General features: G+C 41.6%; 2 protein-coding genes across 11 annotated transcripts in view; one reads left to right on the top strand and one right to left on the bottom strand.

The window, feature by feature from the left end:
• Positions 1-8,831, top strand: part of wdr17 (WD repeat domain 17) — an 82,245-nt gene extending 73,414 nt beyond the window's left edge. For 9 of the 10 annotated variants that reach the window (XR_013801835.1, XM_079645635.1, XM_079645636.1 and 6 more), the window contains 3 exons: positions 7,227-7,294; positions 7,634-7,722; positions 7,819-8,831. Coding sequence is in view for 8 of the 10 variants with exons in the window: in XM_079645635.1 (XP_079501761.1) it covers positions 7,227-7,294; positions 7,634-7,722; positions 7,819-7,938 (277 nt within the window). In the remaining 2 variants the exon portion in view is untranslated. Of the gene's footprint in view, positions 1-7,226; positions 7,295-7,633; positions 7,723-7,818 lie in introns of those variants that run through there. The other variant, XR_013801836.1, reaches the window with a different exon arrangement.
• On the bottom strand, positions 115-3,009 carry LOC307017206 (zinc finger MYM-type protein 1-like). The gene is made up of 4 exons (XM_079646755.1): positions 2,987-3,009; positions 2,790-2,897; positions 2,467-2,514; positions 115-2,229 (listed from the first exon to the last, which is right to left on the bottom strand). The coding sequence occupies exon 4, from the start codon at positions 2,135-2,137 to the stop codon at positions 989-991; it is 1,149 nt and encodes a 382-aa protein (XP_079502881.1). The 5' UTR covers positions 2,138-2,229; positions 2,467-2,514; positions 2,790-2,897; positions 2,987-3,009; the 3' UTR covers positions 115-988.
• Positions 8,832-21,387: the final 12,556 nt, after the last annotated feature.

Raw genomic sequence — 21,387 nt, forward strand, 5'->3', positions numbered from 1 at the left:
GGGGATCAAAATTACTCTGACAAATGAACATAAACTTGAATAAAGTAGTCATATCAGATAGCACTGATGAACTGACAGTACAGAATAAAAAGACTGACAAAGTGACCATCACTGTTCAAAGATAGATATTTTTAATAAAAAACACTCAACACTAAATAGAATATATAAATAGATCCAAAAATACCTTTAAAGGATTAAATAATATGTGCAAAACAAACTGCTTAACAATGAAATGAAATGTAAAAAAACAAATGCAAATACAAATGTTCCTCTCGTACGTACAGTCAGAATTGTTCTCTTCTTGCTTTCCTGGAGGCAAAGTCATTGATGACCTGATCATAGGAGATCTGGCTGCCAATCTGGTGGTTTATGCTGATTATTGCCATTCCACTCAGGCGATCCTGGGCCATGGAGGACCTCAAGTATGTTTTTATCAGTTTGAGCTTCGAGAAGCATCTCTCTGCGGACGCCACTGTCACTGGAAGGGTACAGGCTATTCTCAGCGCTATCCAAAGATTTGGATAGATCTCACACAGCTCGTTTTCATTTAAGAAGGTGAGCATCTCCAATGTGGTCATATCTTCTTTGGGAAGCTCTGGAAGGCTTTGCATCTCCATGGCTAGCTCTCTCCAGTCAACGTCTGCCTCTTCGCCACAGGTCAATGTTTTTCCCAGCAGGGCACATTGGTCTGTAAGTGACTCATCATCCAGATTATGGAAGTTGTGAAGCACTCCAAACTTGTCTCTTACTTCCCCCAGGGACTTGAATCTGTCCTCCAAAGACTGGATGCCACAGTCCACCACAACATTAAAGAATCCTGTTTCCAGTCTCGTCATGGCATCAGCCACTGCCTCGTCAGCTGCCTCGTAGGCAAAATGCCTCTTTTTGCTCCGCAGCCTCTTTTCTTTCAGCACTGCCTCAACATTCATATTTCCACAGAGCTCTTTTGCTGTGGCCTGATCATCTGTGAACCCAGTGGCCCTGTAGGTTACCAGCGATGGGGAGAACCTGAAAACAAGGTGTACAGCTTCTGAACATTACCAAAGAAGCAAGTAGCATCTATTGATCCTTTGGCTGAATCCGCCACCATCAAATTCAGTGTGTGGGCTGCACAAGGAACATACAGAGCTCGAGGATTCTTCTCCAACAGCCTGGCCTGCACCCCTTTATTTCTGCCCTTCATGTTTGCACCATTGTCATAGGATTGTCCTCTGCAGTCCTCAAAGGGGATCTTCAGCTCCTCCAGCCTGTTCAAAATGAGTGTAGACAAACCAAGCCCTGTGGATGCAGGGGCTATGATGAACCCCAGAAAGTGCTCCCTGATCTCAGTCCTTTTCTTCACACTCACTGTTCGAATCACAACAGTCATCTGCTCCTGGTGGCTGACGTCTGGGGTGCAATCCAAAATGATGGCAAAATACTTGGACTCTTTGATTTCAGCCACCATTGCTGCAAGTATTGTGTTACTGATACAGGACATGAGTTCATTTTGGATTGTTTTACCCAAGTATGTAGTGTAATTTCCTCCACTGTCAATGCGTCTGATGTGTTCTTTCAGAACAGGGTCAAACTTGGCAATTAGCTCAACTTCTTTGAGGAAATTCCCGTTGTTGTGGTTATGCAGGGTGTCAACAGTCCCTCTAAGTCCCAGGTTCCTCTCTGCCAGAGATTGGATGATGGAAACCAACCGAATGAGCACCTCTCTCCACCTCTTCTTCTCTGCCTCCAGGAGGTACAACTCTGTTTTGTCTATTGTCTTCCCTTTTCTAAGACGGAGCTCTAGTTCCTTCCAAGTCAACACACTTTTCACATGATCTGGGCTGTTGTCGTGTAGCTTCAGTAATGCGCCAATATTCACCCAGTCCTGTTGTCCCTCTGTTATGAGCTTTAATGATTTCTTGGAAAACAACTTGCAGCAAAAGCAGTAGACTGAATCATTGTTCTTGGAGTATATTAACCAGCTTCGCTTAACTTTCTCACCATTTACAAGTGTTCTAAACATGTAATGATAATGAAAGCTTCTGTTGTTTGGTGTTTTCGGGAATACAAAATCTCTGTCCACCTGTACTGGCCCCCTAATCACCAGATCTGTACTCACGTGATCGTTAAGTACTGATGGCCACCCAGTTGGATCCATTGGTGAACCAGAGAGAAAAGGAGTAGAAGTTACAGAGGTAGGTGTAGTAGGCGTAATGGTACTGCTCTCAACTTCAATGGGTACAGAAATACCTATAGGGAAATTAATTTAAAAAAATAAGTTTTTGTTACTTGACATGTTTACAAGTTGATGTTCCTGGCAATGAACAACACAGTTGAATGATTGAACACAATAGTAATAATAATATTCATAATAATAATAATAATAATAATAATAAAAATAATAATACCATGATTGATTGGACATATAGTGCTTTGCTTTTCTTGACAAACAAAGTTAAGGTCTCTTTGATGTAGGCCTAAACTTACCAGCATTGTCAGAGGTGGTTTCTTCAGTGATGGAAGTTGATGGAACTGCTATGGAATAAAGAAGTATATCATTGTTTAATATATGACTATAGGACTGTCTCTAGATCAGCTGTCTTTTCACCACTATGGCGCTGCTTTTGAGATAGCTCCAAAGTGCTGATCCAGAATCAGTCCTTAAAAACAGGTATCATCAAACTCCTGCCCCATGCATGACAGATATTTATTATAAGCAATGAACAGCGAGCTTGCTCAATAGAACTTCGACAAATGGCAATTGTAGCTAGCTCTATGGGCTTAATCTATACACTTAACACATCATTTACCAGCATTGTCTGAGGCGGTTTCTTGGATGACATCGGAGTCACTGGTGCCAACAGCTGACCTTGTGGTTTCACATTCACCAACAGCAGCGGTGGAGGTTGATTGACCTGCTATGGAATAAAGAAATATATGATTCGTAATGTAATGACTTAATATTCCAAATTCAGAAAGCTCTCACTTTGGGCCCATTTGAACTCACCAACAGTGTCCTCAGTGGACGTTGTGGTGTGTGCTGGCACCTGCTGTGGGCTTCCAAAGTACTTCAGAAGTGCTCCTGAGGAGAGTATGTTACAGAGTTAAGCTTTATGGAAACAGACTTGAAATGGAACATCAAATGGAACATAGTAGCTTTATATAGCTAATTCAATATTCAGCCAATGAATACTCGCATTTACATGAACTTAGAACCCACACAATGATGTTTGGATAGTTCGATAGATAGATAGATAGATAGATAGATAGATAGATAGATAGTACTTTATTAATCCCAGGGGAAATTGGTTTACTTGGTCAAAATATGAAACAAGCACATATACCTAGCTAACATTAGCTACGAGTGTGACTTGCTGCCTGAGCTAAACTTTTCTAAAGTAAATTAATCAGTAACGTTAATAGCATCGCATTATTCTACAGAAAGGCTGAGATAATAATGATAACTTGGCTAGTTAGCTAGCTGTAAGGTTAGCTAGAAAGTAAGTAGTAGTAGTAAGTAAGTTAGAATACTCCCAAATCCAAGTTATCCAACTATTGTTAGTGGGACACAGGACAGGAGACAGAGCCATAATATGAAGTTACATACCTTTATTGTCTTGCCTTTTTTCTTCATTAAGTTTTCTATTTTTTCGTTTTTGATCACCAGAGGCGTATGTCCTTTTTTTGCCAGACATCATGCAAACTGAAGGCACCACAGTTGAGCGCTCAGCTTTGCCTGCCTGCTCGCTCAAGTTGTCACAGCGTTACAAATGTGCCACAAAACCAACCAATCGGAGAACTCGAGAAGGTCAATTCTGATTGGCTGGTCGTCTCCAATCATATCTTCTATCTGAGATAGATGAGAGTAACACCTACGCCACGACGATTGTTTTTGTACTCCAAATATTAAGCAAAATATGTCACATTATATAATGACTGTTACAGAGTCATCATTTTGAGAAAAAGGCCTTCAAAGTTTCCTCTTCTCTGGATCGATCTGATTGATTATTAGCGGAGCAAATTATCAAAATAGTACGGAGGGAAGATATTTTCGTTTGGATTACTGGTCTGGGGGAAGCCCGCGAGTGTGTGTGTGTGTGTGTGTGTGTGTGTGTGTGTGTGTGTGTGTGTGTGTGTGTGTGTGTGTGTGTGTGTGTGTGTGTGTGTGTGTGTGTGTGTGTGTGTGTGTGTGTGTGTGTGTGTGTGTGTGTGTGTGTGTGTGTGTGTGTGTGTGTGTGTGTGTGTGTGTGTGTGTGTGTGTTTGTGTATTTTTGCATTTGTGTGTATTGTGGGAAAACACTCGAGAAACACCGGCTGTTGTTATGCCTGCTGTGACGTCAAGTTACTCCGTTCTCCGCTTTTAATTATGCCGTTACAAGCTTCAAAGTTGTATTTATCATCTGAATTTGCCGAAACAAGTTTAATATTCTGAAAGCCAATACTTTGTTTATTTGAAATCAGATGAAAACAAACTGTAACGGACCCTGCCGTGTTATCTATGATTACTATACACCTTACATTCATCATTTCAGCGGAGGGAGGGGAAGCGGCGCTGCGGAACAGCAGAGTGGCGAGTGAGAGCTGTCATCCTCCCTTTACAAGCTTCAAATGCCTGTAGCTAATGAGATTGAATCAGTGTTCGAATTACCCATTTGCTTTCGGGGGAGCCCTATTTATTTATTTTATTGCTAATCATATAGGCAGACCTGAAAGATCTATATGTTTCCTGCATTAGGTCAACATTGATCGCCAATAGCTTGTTTGGTAGGACATCTTTTTTTCTCCTCTCCGAAATCTCGATCGCTTTTTCGTTTGCCTGGCCCTTATGGTGATTATAAATCTTTTTCCGCAGGTTATTCTTTTAATCACTGCTGACTTTTCCCTGAATCCTTTCTTGTGAAAGGTGCACTCCGGTGGATTTTTCTGCGAGCGGCAGAGAGATCAATATACTTTTTGCCTCTTTGCAAATCTCATATCCACATTCATCAGAAAAGATGGAGTGAGTGGAATGAAAAGCCATGGATAGCTTTCATTCCACTCACTCCATCTTTTCTGTGTCCAGTTAAAAGGCAGGTCATGGGCATCGTCAGGTTTGCTAGTGCAGGTGGCGCCGGCGGCTGTGGCCGTTGTTGAAGCCTCTTCAGGCTCCGCATCGGCAAGCCTCTCCCTCGGTGTGGAGCTGTCAAACGCGACCCTAACGCCGCTTACAGCCGGCTAGCTAAAAGTTGTTCCGTTCACGTTGTCATTTTTAGAATCCTTCGCTTCTTTGCTTGTGAATCCAAAAGCTGCGAGGCTTGGCTGATTTCGTTTCGCCATATTTTTTATGAACATTTCAAATACGCCGCCGGCATCGCCGCCGTAACCATAGCAACGTAAGTAGCGTAAAGAATGCAGCGCCGCCACGTACAGATGGCAACACCCAGAAATATTCACAAATATAAAACAAATATTCAGAAACTGTAATGAACAATGACTATTATTTATTTCAAGAACTTTTATTTACAGAAACTCAACATTTCTAATCTGTGTGACACAAATATGCAGCTCCCCCTATTTATCTCAAAGTCGGCCTTCAGGGGAGCTCCCTCCCTCTTCGGGGGAGCCAAGCTCCCCCTTGGCTCCCCCCCATTTCGAACACTGGATTGAATATAACAATCAAAAATAACAAAATATACACAGCTAGATCAGATCGCGTTTTAGATGCGACTTTAGAGTAGAGCAACGGTGTACTGAGATAAAAAAAAAAATTACATTTAAAAAATTTTTTTTTTTTGCTAGGGGGCCCCTCAGTGGCTGCGGGGCCCTAAGCGGCCGCTTATGTCGCTTAATGGGTTGGGCCGGCCCTGACAACACCTCCACTACGATACGCACAATGGACTACGAGGTTTTCATCATGGAAGTGGAAAAACACACTTTGATATGATGTAACCAATGCTTACTAGCTGAACAACATCAGAAAGGACAAGGCCTGGTTTTTAGTCGCTGCAGTTTGTGGAGTAGAAGGTAACAACTACATATTAATGTTTTAAAGTTAATTAATACCCGAATTAAACCTCAATCAATAACAAAACTGCGAGCCTGCACAACGCTACGCTTCTGAAACACTTCTGGGACGCGTCCGGTGGGTTATGGCGCTAGACCAAAACCGCGGCGCAGACGGACTCATTGGAAACTGGGAGTTAGAACATAATATTTTAGCATTTTGCAAATATTTAGCTTGTCTATGGCGTTTTCAATGTTAAGTTAGCATTTATGCTAACGGTTAGCTTGTCTAAGCCGATTTCAATGTAAAGTTAGCATGTATGCTAACGTTTAGCTTGTCTATGGCATTTTCAATGTTAAGTTAGAATTTATGCTAACAACAGCTGTAGTCTATAATCTCACACATCTTTTTATATTTATGTTATTTACCTGATTAATGATTCATTGCTTGTTATTGTGACAACACAAGTCAAACTCACCAAAAATGTATACATTTGTGTTTTTAATTCTGTATTTCATCAAAGACACTTAGCTAAGGAGCTAAGTGCTACCAGCTAATCAAAAAGCTAAAGATGTTACAAGATGGCTGCTTGCACATGCGCAGTTCAGCAAAGTGTGTGTGGAGAATGGAATGTGTGTGTGGGATGCAGTACCTGCCTTGGCCAGTAGTGGCCGATACTGAGTTACCTCCTGTTAGCACACTTATAAACACTAAGTCGGTAAAAGTGATTTTTGGGGACAACCCTGAACACTTCACAGGGCATAGTTCTGACCTTCATTTTAATGAATATGAGGTAACATTTCTGGAGAATTGGACCCCACGGTGTGACTGGGCTGTCTGATGCATGGCCACACAATGTAATAATGACACACACACACACACACACACACACACACACACACACACACACACACACAAAGATGGTCAGACTGCAATTAGACTACATTGAGTAGCAAACCCACTTTGAATGATCAGTGGATAAACATAGTCAGGCACATCATGGGAAATGGGGGGGGGGGGGGGGGCTGCAATAGTGGACACGTTTAAAGTTGAGAGGGAGGATGTTGATCCTTCATATTTTCTTAAAGAAGTATAAAGGGTCACCCACGACATCCTATGTACATACTGTATGTTTTGAACATTCAACCATTTGTTTTAATTTGCCTGGGAGATGTGACTGTCATTATCAATATGACGCCTCTACATTGCTTATGTGCATATGCATCACTTCACAATTGTACCTCTGTCTCTGTGTTTCTAACAGCTCTCCTTCAGAGTGTCAAAGAGAAGAATTCATCTGCGTCCAGAGGAGAATCCCGCCAACAGACTCTGGTATAAATAACAGTTCTAAACATAGTTTGAGGGGATTTTATAGAAATAAAACACCGCTCAGACAGATATTACATGTTGCTGTGGCTCTTGGATCTTGTTGAAGTGTTGGTACCGGGGGGTCTGTCAGGAGCTGGAGCCCCCGGTGCAGTTTATTGCCCTGATGAACATTATCCTGATAATTGCTGATGTGTGGAGAGTGCTGACAGGGAAAAATGAATGATGCAAATTTCAGTTTTGCTAGGCTCCATATTAATATGGATTATGTATTGTGTGAAAGTTGATGATAGGAAAATGAGATTAGGATAAATGTTTAACCAGAACAACATGTGTCTGCTTCAGTGTTGTGTGGAGCAGATTATGTGACAGGCTCCAATCTGCCCAGCCACTCAGATGTTCAGCTGTCCTGCTTCACTGGAAACAGAATACAGGTGTGTGTTCCTTCAGTGTATTGCTTTGTGCGAATCTACACTCACATGTCTTGACAACTTGTGATGTTTCTTGTTGTCTTATTTGTTTGTGTGCAGGGTCCAGTATTTCTCCTGGAGGACGGTAAATCAGCCATCTCTCTTAATGATGCACTAATGTGGGCAAAGGCAAACCCTTTCTCCCCTCTCGGAACAGGACTCCGCATAAACCCCTTTTAACACACACACACACACACACACACACACACACACACACACACACACACACACACACACACACACACACACACACACACACACACACACACACACACACACACACACACACACACACACACACACACACACACACACACACACACACACACACACACACACACACACACACACACACACACACACACACACACACACACACACACACACATTTCTGTGCTTCAGCAAACTGGCCCTCTGTATTATAATGACCCATAATTATGGTTCATTGTGGTTCAGGTGTGAAGGAGGGTTCGGGTTGAGTGGCATATGTGATATTCATATGTATATACAGGGTATGAATCTGAAATACTTTCCTGTATTGTTGTAAAAAAAAGAAAAGAACATACTTAAATAAAGCAACCACTGCATATTTTGTTGCACATATATTGATGATACAGCAGAATAACGTTTAGATAGAATAAATAATACAACTGTAATGCTACACCAAAAAATGATCTAGTACAGGATTTCATGCAGAAAACACATGAGGATGATGACTGTTAAAGGAATTGCAGAAATGTGAAATGAATGTCTTGAAACATCATAAAGCCCAAGTGCAATGTACTGCTGAAAGTCCTGGAAACTCAAAAGTCAAACTGACAGAAAAGAATGCAGAACATCTGTTTCATGGAGAAACTACAGGCTGTATTACATTGTTGGAGAGCTGCAAACTAAACTGTATCACTGTCAAAGCTGGACATTGGAATGAATAGTGTGAGTAGAGAATAAAGCCCCCCCAGTCCACTCTGATCTGTCCAAACTCTGAATCCTCTCCATGTGGTTTATGTGTGCCTATCAGCTGTGTCTATTGATGTTTATGTGTCTTTTGTTTGTGATAAATGTTTTGTCAGCTACCTTCTCTGTACATCACTTTGTTCAAAGTGTTGCTTTTTAGTGTGCTTTATGAAGACATTTTCTGGAGTGCAGACAGACTCTGAAATACACCAACATTAAGAATACTTAACACATTTTCCATTGTTGAACAAGATACTGATGTCAATGATAACCACATCTGTTCTGTGATCAAACATCTATTCTGATTTGATTCCTGAAGCATAAAAGGTCAAAAGAAGATGAATACAAGCAAACATAAGCATTAATATAAACAGAAATCATAGTTAACTTTAGTCTAAGTTATCTCAGTGGGTCTCAAACGGTTTGGTAAGTGGAATGTTCTACTGCAACACTCCCCACACGCAAACACACACACCCACGACTGTTACAATGAAGGCTCGATAATCAGCTCACGGCATATAGGCAGGGGCAGAGCCCTAGAGAGAAAGAGTTACGACACTCTTTGATGTCACCGCCAGCCGGTCACGTGGTTTATGTATGCCGGGATAGTTCAAAACGCACTTCCGGGGCAAAGCTTCTCTATGGTAAAAACAGCACGAACATGGTCAAAATAGTGATAGATTAAACCAACGCCGTTATTTTTTAAAGATTGCTTTCATATGTACATGATGTGGTTACACTTTGTATGGATTGGCACTATTTCCAAGTTTCGTTATTTAACTATATTTTGAGGGGAAAGTATGGAAGCACAAGCAGGCTATGTTGATGTCACTGCCAGGGCAGTCACGTCCATAGTATAGTTGCGCTGCGCTGTCATGTTCTTCTATGGGACAGACATGTAACGATCAACTATCTAAAAATAGTTGTGTTAATTAAACGCACAAGGGGTTCTTGAATGAAATATTATAAAAGGTAAACAGAAATAATAAACGGATAATCCATTGTTGAACAAGATACTGATGTCAATGATAACCACATGTGTTCTGTGATCAAACATCTATTCTGATTTGATTCCTGAAGCATAAAAGGTCAAAAGAAGATGAATACAAGCAAACATAAGCATTAATATAAACAGAAATCAAAGATGGGGAAGAAAAATAGTCTTTTACCTCTCTTTTACAGTATTTTGAATACACAGCCTGCTGTAAGGCACTTCCCACCATGTGGATATGTGGTAGAAAGAGAGAGAGAGAGAGAGACACACACATTATCACCAAATAATAAACGTTTTGTTTGACATGGTGCTAAACTTAAAATCAGTAACATTGTTTAACTTTCACACAAAAAAACCCCCTCACAACTGAGATCAAGAAAAGCATTTCTGGAAAAGAGTCATTGTCATTTGGAGACTTCAATCCGTTGCAGTAAGCAGCGATCAGTGCCTCTGCAGCAGGAAGCAGGAGGCTGCTCAGACGTGAGGCCAGGCCTGCAGCGTTGTCCAGGCGGGGGCCACACACCTCCACCACCTGGCCCAGCGTGAGGATCCTCTCCGTTACGACTTCTGTGGCTATCTACCAGCGATTATGTTTAATATGAAAGACTACACACACATTTATCCCTTATAAAAACAGTATTCTGCAGCACTCATCCAGATAAGATGTAACTGTTAACTCGTTTTGCAAAGATAGCAGCAGAAATGTCATTGCTGCATGTGCAGGGATACTTAGACTTTAAAACGCTTATGGGTCATTAATGTTGGTCTCGGCAAACAATATTAGGAATCCTCTATTCAAACATAATATTCAGTGTCCATCGACATGAAAATAACAAAAAAGTTAATGCTGGACTCAAACCCCAGTCCCAACAGCAAAAATCACTCGGGCCATATTGGTGCGCCACGGATACACAGAAAGTATTAGACCACCGCACTTTAATGTCTTGGATGAACCTTGTTAAAAAGTTCCAGAAAGATGCAACCCGACCATCATTTATAATGTGAGCGAATGTATCTACACTTATAATATACATATTATAGTAGGCATTTGCTGAGAAATAGTATAGGCTAGTGACTGAGGTCTGTATCAAGCCTCATTAAGACCCACCAAGATCAGATATCCTAGTTCATCAGCCTGCGAGCCCACATTATGTTGTGATAACTGTTAATTGTACATATAAATGTGTTCCAGTGCACACATAAAGTTCCAATATGCAAATCAGGCCATGTGTGTCATTACATTTGCCATGCAACATTATGCTATAATATTTATTTATTTTAGACATTTTTAAACACTAACTTTTTAAATAGGCCCCCCATTTCCTGTTGCTGTCTTCTAATGCAGTAGCTGATAGGATGTAAACCTGGACCAAAGCTGTTGCGCTAGAAACAGAATGCAATTAAAAAAAGGTTTATATTCTAGCAATACTGGCTGTCTTTTCTGTCTTGCGACAGACTCACCAAAATAAAATACTTTACAGCATAGGCATCACGTCCCCTATGGTGTGCTAAGGGCACACCATAGTTGGGACAGATGATTGTTGGGATCCAAACCACACAGCGATGGATGTACAGAGAATACTGTTTTTATAAGGGATAAATGTGTGTGTAGTCTTTCATATTAAACATGATCGCTGGTAGATAGCCACAGAAGTCGTAACACAGTTTAACCTGGCCGGATCCCATTTTTACCTGGGCGGATGTTTACCTGAGAGGATTACAATTTACAGTTCACAGCTGAAGACTCCACGCTGCTTTCAAACTCTGAGTAAATAACGTACGCTTCACTTGGAGGCTGTCTGAAGGTGTACACAGGTCTCAGATGGACTTAGTATCACATTAGGAACGATATTCAGTGATAAACCGGGCAACAATAGCTGGTTTTAAGGATTTATTCGAGCGGATTACCACAGCTGAAGACTTCTCCACGCTGCTTTCAAACTCTGAGTAAACAACATGTGCTTCACTTGGAGGCTGTCTGAAGGTGTACACAGGTCTCAGATGGACTTGGTATCACATTAAGAACGATATTCAGTCATAAGTCTGGCAACAATAGCTGGTTTAAATGATTTATTGGAGCTCGCAATGTTTTGAAGAGACTTCCCCAGTCAACTCGTTTTTCTTTATGTAGTCCCCGCTGTTCGCGTCCGGATATCTCCATCGTAACCACAACCTCACACACTGGTAGGCCTACTGAATGTGCATCAAAGTCTTCTTATCGAGCCAAATATAACAAAAGATGTATGTAAACAACATAAGAAGCGATCGAAAATCACCCCAGTTGATCGGGAACCAGTTGATCGGGAAACCAGTTAACGAAGGAACCAGTTAATCCGGAACACCGGCGGCCCGGCCTCGGACAAGGCAAACGGCAGCGGCTCCGCCGCGGACACCGTCGGTCCCGCTGCGAGCACGGACACAGTGGGTGCGTCACCCACCCTCTCCGGGCACGCGCGGATCAGGTGTCCTGCCACTCCACTACCATAACATCTGAAGATGTCAGACGTAACATATACAGTATACACAAAATCATCAATTTTGAACGTGAGAACCAGATTCAGATCCTCTTCATCATTCTTCAGGACCATAAGCACCGGTCTCGTAAAAGATCGAACGTGCTTGACGTGTGGGGATTTACAGCCCAGGGGGATCAACTTAATGGGAGACGCAAGCTGCCCGTGTCGAGCCAGCTCTCTCTCCAACAACTCGTTTTTCAGAAACGGGGGCACATTAGAGATGATGACTTTTTTAGCTGGAGTGACAAGGGTTAGCACGGGTAACAGCATCCCTTTAATCACTAGCCTGCTCTCCACCAGCTGGTTAGCTTTCTCACTGCAGTCTAAAAAAATTACCACTGCACTATTCATGCAGGAGGCAGATTTAACTCTGCCATATCCCACCACAGCCCCCACAGCCAGACCACACTCCTCCACCGACACACCGACAGGTGGAGAGAGCTTGATGGCGTGTTGGCGAGTCAGCTTCTCTAACCCAGCGCAGCTGCCACGGAACGCCAAGCCGGGCGGCGTTACTGCAGCTGCAGCCGCTAGACAAACAATTAGGCAAACAATTAGGCAAACAATTCACCAGTGCAACCAAACAAAACCACCAACAAAACCCAAAGTCGGTGAAGTGATGCACAAAGACATCAACTATCACCCAGAGAAAAGTGAATTGTTAACAATGGTTTGAAAAGTTGCAAACTCTAAACAAACGCTCTCTGCTACGCTCACCGGTCCACTCACAACGAGAGAGAGAGAGAGAGAGAGAGAGAGAGAGAGAGAGAGAGAGAGAGAGAGAGAGAGAGAGAGAGAGAGAGAGAGAGAGAGAGAGAGAGAGAGAGAGAGAGAGACCGGTGCCAGCAAGGACCGTGTTGTTAGCATCTGGTTAGCTAGCTGCACTAAAGGACATAAGGAGCTGTTTGTTCCACAACAAGCTGGAGGAGAGGACTCTCCTCTCAGACTGAGAGGCTCAGGTGAGCTAAAGGACTCTCTGAGGGTTTAGATAGTTCACTTTAGTCTAATTTATCTCAGTGGGTCTCAAACGGTTTGGTCAGTGGAATGTTCTACTGCAACACTCCCCACACGCAAACACACAGTACACCCACGACTGTTACAATGAAGGCTCGATAATCAGCTCACGGCATATAGGCAGGGGCAGAGCCCTAGAGAGAAAGAGTTACGACACTCTTTGATGTCACCGCCAGCCGGTCACGTGGTTTATGTATGCCGGGATAGTTCAAAACGCACTTCCGGGGAAATGCTTCTCTATGGCAAAAACCGCACGAACATGGTCAAAATAGAGCTAGATTAAACCAACGCTGTTATTTTTTAAAGATTGCTTTCATATGTACATGATGTGGTTACACTTTGTATGGATTGGCACTATTTCCAAGTTTCGTTATTTAACTATATTTTGAGGGGAAAGAATGGTAGCACAAGCAGGCTATGTTGATGTCACTGCCAGGGCAGTCACGTCCGTAGTATATAGTTGCGCTGCGCTGTCATGTTCTTCTATGGGACAGACATGTAACGACCAACTATCTAAAAATAATTGTGTTAATTAAACGCACAAGGGGTTCTTGAATGAAATATTATAAAAGGTAAACAGAAATAATAAACGGATAATCTTCTCTTCCCACAAAATAGTCCCCACGGAAATGTATTAACCAAAGTCTATATGCACACATTAACAAAATAAACAAAGACAGGTTTTCTGCGTTATTCAAATGTATTCAGAGTTTTTCGAGCCAAACAAAACAAATAAAACCCAATAAAAAGTCCACTCGCGATACATTGAAATTGTCTTTACTGCCTAATCCAGGCCATAGTGTAGTTCATTGATACAAAAAAAAGGCTGTTACTCCTGCGCCTGTCGGCGGCAAAAACAGAAATGTTTGTAGGCCTTTTCAGGTTATAATCCACAAAAAAGGAAAACACGATGATCGGCGTGGCACAAAGGAGCGATCTCACCCTGTGTTGGAGAGAATCTCTCTCACTGTGCGCTTCCTCTCCAGGGAGACGTGCTTCGAGGTTGGTCGATGCAATATCCACATACGGTTACTTTCAGTTACTTCCCCCGTTGCATTTGAACATATACTGTATAGACATGCTGAGGAAACTTAAATATCCCGCTGAATACCCGCATTCACCACACATACGCTTCCTCCTCCCGTGAGAACCACCCCTGGCATCCCGGTGACGCGCCCACTAAAAAGCCTCTGCGCGCGCCGCGACAGGCGAATCTGTAATTGAGGCTTGCAGAACCACACCCTCAAACCTTACACAAAAGTGGACATTTAATGACTGTAGTTGCGAGGATAATACACATGCATCATAGATTTTTCTAAGAGCCCCACCTCTTCCCACAATAAAAATTTAAACAATTAAAATTAAAAAATATATATATTTTTTTAAATATATATTTTTAATTTTAATTTTTAATGAACAAGGTAAATATTATATAATTTGTATCAGTAAAATGTATAATCTACAATAAAATCTCGTTTAAAATGGTGTTACGATGTCTAAAGTTACTGATAAGTCACATGTTTCCTGCGTGGCCTTGCCCGTGTATCATTACCCTCTCTCGTCTGGGCGCTAAGAGAGGAGCCCTCAACCAGTGCAGCAGTAGCCACTAGCAGCTGACTGTTGCTATCTGTAAACTATGGCTCCGAAACATAATTTTAGCCAATCAGCGTCATCAAATCTGATGATCACCGGGCGCCAATGTCAGCGCCCGCTGCAGGGTTATGGCTAGAAAGGATCCGTCTTGTGTAAAACTCTTGCGAGAGTTTGCGAGTCACGTGGCTGAATGTTTACGTTTGACAGGCAGCCTTTCAGTTACGATCGTTAACATCAGTGGGCCACAGCAAATTATGGTGAGAAGCTAAACTATCTATTAATTATGTCAATTACAGGGAGTGTGATTGTAACTGTGTGTGTGACTAGCTGGATGCAAAGAGATAAACACTGTCTTTTGTTTCCCATGCTTGCTCTTCAAACAGCCGGGGACAGATACTACAGATGTAGCACTTCATTTCAGACTCCATTTTACAGCTTCCTGCCTACGACCTGCCTAAGACCAGTATAGAGGAATGTTAAGCCCTCCCACTATTTTCCAAGAGGGCGTTGCCAGATTTTCAATTTCAGGTTTTAACCAGGAGATGGCGCTTCATTCACAAATACAGAAAGACAAGTTTCATGGACTTTCAGTTATGTTTTGAAGAGCATTTGAACACATCAATATGTTAGATCAAGTAAAGTATATCTAATCTTGTAATTCAATAATATATAGTCTTTATATATTAAATAATCATAATTATAATGTAAATGTTTACATTACACTTCTTTATTTGTTATGCTAATACTTTGTATATTTTTGTGTTTGCTTCCTCCTGCTCCCTTTCGGACACATTCTGTATGATTTATTATTATTATTAATATGAAGATATTATTAAGATAAGATAAGATGTTACTTTATTGATTGAACATTTTAGTTTAGAATGTGCTGTCCCACGGTAATTCAGAAGGCTCACAGGTCACATTCGACCATTATTTAAAACAATAGGTGCTTTCACACCGTCTCCAGTTTGATTTGTATAGAGGGAGCTCTGTGGTCGAATGGCCAGCGATTAGGTGTGGCGCATTTATCATAGGTGATCAGAGCTAACTGCGTGCCGTCAGATTTGATTTAAAAAACAGATCTGAACTGGTTTAATTCATTAGTGAGTTTATTTAACACTAGAACCACCAATCGGGTCAATTTGTGTGATGTGTGTTGTGTGTGTGCAATGTAACTTTTTTTCAATAAAATATCAAAGTCTCCCAGTCCGTGACTTTTCCTGAAAGTGTGTTATGTAGCACCCTATGTTGTTAAAAATTGCATTCTAATAGCGGGATTTGACGGTTTTAGGTAGGCTTATACAAAAACCTCTGGCGGTTCTAGTGTTAAGGTAATTAGGTACAGTAGAAGCCCTTTTTTATCAGTAACGAATTTAGCAGTTGAACATAACAGTCAACTAACTGAGGGTCACTTGCAATGACAGTGTTGTGTCTATTGTAAGCTTGTCACTCAGAGTAACATACAGTTAATTTAGCTGCTGGAGAAGAAAGATCGGGGGGAAGGGGGGAGAGAGCTGTGGTTGATGGGCCATTAGTTGTGTAAATACACAGCTGAGAGCTGCCGTTTCATTCAGACTGTGTGTGTGTGTGTGTGTGTGTGTGTGTGTGTGTGTGTGTGTGTGTGTGTGTGTGTGTGTGTGTGTGTCCAGAGGTGTGTGTGTAGAGGTGTGTGTGGTTAAAACACTTTCATGAAGTGAAGGAGGTTTTCCTTCTATAAAACAGCTGTGGGCAGCAGTGAGTGTCACAGACATGAATTCATAGATCAAGGCAGACTGGTGCACACTCTCCTGTCCTGCCAGGCGACACGCCCGTTCTAAGCCGTGTCCCTCACTCCTCACATCACAAGCTGCATCAAAGTGTATTATGTTGTTACATCGTTTCAGATGTTATGTTTCAGTTGTGCTTGATTCAAACTTGTTGAAATTCGCCCTTTTGAATCCAAAATAGGCCGTTTGTGTGATTCATGTAGATCTGCAATAAAAATATTTTTGGGGTATGGGGGGGTCTGGAACCCGGAGTAATTTGCGGCCGTGAGCTGTTATGTGCCATCATGACACGCATGGTGTTCTTTTTTTATATATTATAATGAAGTGCGAGCTGTGTGCTCGAGTCTTCCTGCCTGTCGGCTCTGCTCTCATGGATGTATAATAAGGCTCTGCTGCTCCGAGATGATGGTCTAGCTTCAGCAGCTACATTACCTACGGGTGCGTTCGTTAATATTAGCTGCGCGTCCGGAGTCACTGTGGCACAGACTGGACCGCTGGTGAACAGCTGTTAGAACGGGCCATTCAGGTGTTCAGAGCAGAGCTCCCTGTCGGAGCGGCAGAGCGTGATGTGAACTGAAAAGTTTTTCTGTGGCAATATTATTTAAGGAATCGTTGAGCTAGCTAGCTTGCATATATTGTCACTATCTGCTAACGTTAGCTTTAGCCTTCTATTTCTAATAGTTTTTTTCATAGGCTATAAACAGAGGTGGTATAAGTATATACAGTGCTTGAATTGGAATAAAAAAGGTGCCAGTACTCTAAATCAGCAACAAGTATTTGGCACAAAGTCATAGTATATCATATAATGCTGGTGGGTTTGTCTCTTTTCTGTATATTTTAGAAAGGCTCACTGTACTTAAACAAAATCACTCAGGGTGCATCTGAGATTAGAGGGGGTGCAGTGGTAAAGTGCTATTTTTATAAGTGGGGAGTGGACCTGACACCCTCTAGTCTAGGGGGGTCCGGGGGCATGCTCCCTCGGTATTCTTTTTTTTTAAATATTGAAGTTAGATGCATCAATCTGGTGCACTTTGAGAGCAAAATGAAGAGATATATGGATACCTCTCAACATCCATATGAAACAACTGTAAAAATATTTACTTTTTCTTTATGGATATAAAATAAAGTAAAGCTTGACTCCTACTGGCTGGTTAAATGACTCCTCGTCCCTGAGGCCACTACCAGTTTTTTGTGCCATTTTGCTGGATTTATTTGTCAATAGCGTTGCTGCACAAAGTGATAGCCCTCTAGTTTAAATCTACTACCCAAAAAGAAACATATGGAGATGGGTTACTATTTAAAACAATTTGCAAATCTATTTGGGAACAGTGGGGCCGGGCCTCAAATCTTATAGGGGGGTCCGGGGGCATGCTCCCCCGGTAAGAGTTGTTTTTAAATGTTGGACTTAAATGCATCAATCTGGTGCATTTTGAGGGGGAAATAAAGAGACTACACCCATATGAAACAAAAATGTATACATTTAAATAATCATTAAATCATAAGTACATGGCCATAACCAATAACATACAATATCCAATATGAAAAAACATTGAAACTTGTTTATTTATTTGTTTTTGGTTCATTTATAGTTGTGAGTGTGTCTGGGCTCCTGAATCGGCCTCTCCTGTCTCCCTCGTCTCCCCCCTGCTCCTCTTTGAGGCAACAGCAAAGACTAGTTTTAGCTCTCAACAAGTTTATCTTACCTTTTTTCACCTAGTTAACATTTTGTTTGTATTATTCATGCATATTTTACAAATCACTACCCCCTCAAATGGAAATATGTGTTTACATAAATAGTGACCGAACCGTTTGAGACCCATTGAGATAACTTAAACTAAGTTAACTATCTAAAGACTCAGAGAGTAATTTACCTCACCAGAGCTGTAGTTATCAGCCTCTCAGTCTGACAGCAAAGGATTCTCCCTCCACCTTGTTGTTGAAACAGCTCCTTATATCCGTTAGCGCAGCTAGCTAGCACCAGATGCTAACAACAATACACGTAACCGGTGCGCGCGCTTTCTCGCTCGCTCGCGCCACACATACACCAACACACACCCTCCCGAGCTTGAATGACACACAGAGACCAATCGAGGGCATTAGTATGATCTGTATGAAAGTGGCAATGTTGGCAGGCCACGTCATGTAGACAGTCAGTCACCCTCTGTGAGGCAGAGTCAGACCCACATTTGCGCTGCGTTGCGTTTACAATATATACGTATATTGCCGGCGGCTGAGTACCGGCATTTTACTGGAGAAAAAATGCATTTTACTAAGAAGTGCCGGTACCACATGGGTAAAAATCAGAAGTGCCGGTACTGCGTACCGGTGAGTACCGGCCCAATTCAAGCACTGAGTATATATATATATATTGTACTTGAGTAAAAGTAGAAGCACTCAGATCTTGTACTAGAATAAAAGTAGAAGTACTCAGATCTTGTACTTGAGTAAAAGTAGAAGCACTCAGATCTTGTACTAGAATAAAAGTAGAAGTACTCAGATCTTGTACTTGAGTAAAAGTAGAAGCACTCAGATCTTGTAGAGTAAAAGTAGAAGTACTCAGGTCTTGTACTTGAGTAAAAGTAGAAGTACTCAGATCTCGTACTTGAGTAAAAGTAGAAGTACCAGAGTGTAGGAATACTCTGTTACAGTAAAAGTCCTGCATTCAAAATGTTCCTCAAGTGAAAGTAGAAAAGTATTCTCATCAAAATATAGTGAAAGTAGCGACAGTAAAAGTAGTCATTGTGCAGATTGGTCCATTTCAGAATAATATATATGATATGTTTTATAATGATTGATCATGAAAGTGTTCTCAAAGCTGGTAAAGGTGCAGCTAGTTTGAATGACTTTGTATACTGCAGGGTAGCTTGTGGATTTACTCCAGGTGGAACTAAAGTCTGATTTAACACTTGATTATATTTCACATCATTCATCCACATCTGTAAAGTAACTAAAGGTATTAAATACATGGAGTGGAGTAGAAGTACACCATGTACCTCTGAACTGTAGTGGAGTAGAAGAACAAAGTAGCAAAACATTGAAATACTTAAATAAAGTACAAGTATCTCAAAATTGTGCCCAAGTATAGTAATTGTTGAGTTTATGAACTTAGTTACTTTACACCATGTGGCTATAAAGATAGAAAGACTAAGCCTTGCACAGAGGCATGAAAATACATTTTCAAAATGCTCAACAGTGCTGCCAAAATTATAAACTGACTGCTAAACAATTAAAATAAATGCTTTTATTTATTTCTATTAGATGTGACTCTTTGGCGTTTCTGTTATTATTAACACTGCTGCTTTAGTTGTTCTGGTGAAATCCTCTGTTATTCCTAATTTTAAAGCCGATATTCCGTGGGGTGGGGGAGCCGGGGGCTCGGATCCTTGTCACCTTTTTCATACAGATGAGTTTGCATCCCAAAGCCTCAGTCACCTTAATTCATGAAATAAAAACATCTCAGGTCAGTAATACTCAAAGCTAAATGTGCAATACCATGTTCAGCTATGTTTCTATTTATAATGTTATTGTTGTTACATCCGAAGATGTACATATTGGAATTATTTCTTAACTTACAGTAGGCCAGGGCTCGACATTAAGGGCTGCCCGATGGCCCGGGGCCATCTAGTATTTAGCTAGGGCCATGAAGCCTCACCTGCTGGTTGCCCGATCGGGCAATCCATTATACCAGCGGATCCAGTAATGAGTGACCCGACAGTAAAACTAAACATATCTATAACTAGTTTAGGTAGTTTGAGAGGTGATTAAAATAGCTACATGTGATATTCTAACCTGAAGTGTGTTACAAAAGTAACGGAGTTACAGTAATATATTACTTTTTGCTGCAACGAAGTAATGTAATGCATTACTAATAAAATTTGGGTAATATATTACGCGTTACAATGCTCAGTAACGCAGTTACAACACATTTTAACCCGAAATTAAATGGTGTTTTGTTGAATGTACTAACATAGCGAGACATTCCGACACCAGACAAATTGTGCGGGTAGATTAATAAACCTGGTGTGTTTACCCTTCAGGCTTCGCGTCGGGATCTTCGGGGAAGTTGAATGTTATGCACCCTCTATTCAAAAAAGAGAACAGAGCGAAAAATACAAACAACAAATTGTGTCAGGTGCACGTGACCTGCTCCGCTGCGCGTGCATCATTTCAAAAGTGCTTCCACAGCAGTGACACACATCTGTGGATAATCAAATACGAAAATGGTTAAAGCAACCATCACTAAACGCCAGCAACACTGCATCTACTGCAGACAGTAGCAACAGGTCAGATGGGGACATCACGTTACCCTCCGTTGTGGACACTAGCTTACTCCCGCCTGACTCGCCGCCCTCGCCCCCGGAGCAGCAGTCTTCGTCGCCCGAAACTACGCCGCCCCTCTGCGGCCTGCAGGTGCTGTTAAATATGTTCTTTATTCTCGCGTCCAGGAAAGAAGCTTTAAAATGAGACTAAATGGAGTCTCTGAAAAGATTCAAATGGGATACTTTAATTAAAAAAGGCACGGTGGTGTTACAGACAGAACATTGTTCCGGCAGAAAACAGCTGTGATCTGGCTCTCCTGAGCAAGAAGAGAAGGGCGAATCCCCCAGTCGGTGCCGTTATATATCCTCTGCTGGCTCCTCCCCGCCAGCCGGCTCGCCTCGCCTCTAATGTCCGTTGTTGCATTTAAAACAGAGGATTGGTTCTTTTCACCTTCAACATATGCTTAACACGCCTTTTCTCCTCATATTCTCTTTCATCACTTTTCATGTAACACATTCTAAACGCTGTAATC

This window comes from Notothenia rossii (assembly GCF_949606895.1).
Source record: "Notothenia rossii genome assembly, chromosome: 1".
NCBI lineage: Eukaryota > Metazoa > Chordata > Actinopteri > Perciformes > Nototheniidae > Notothenia > Notothenia rossii.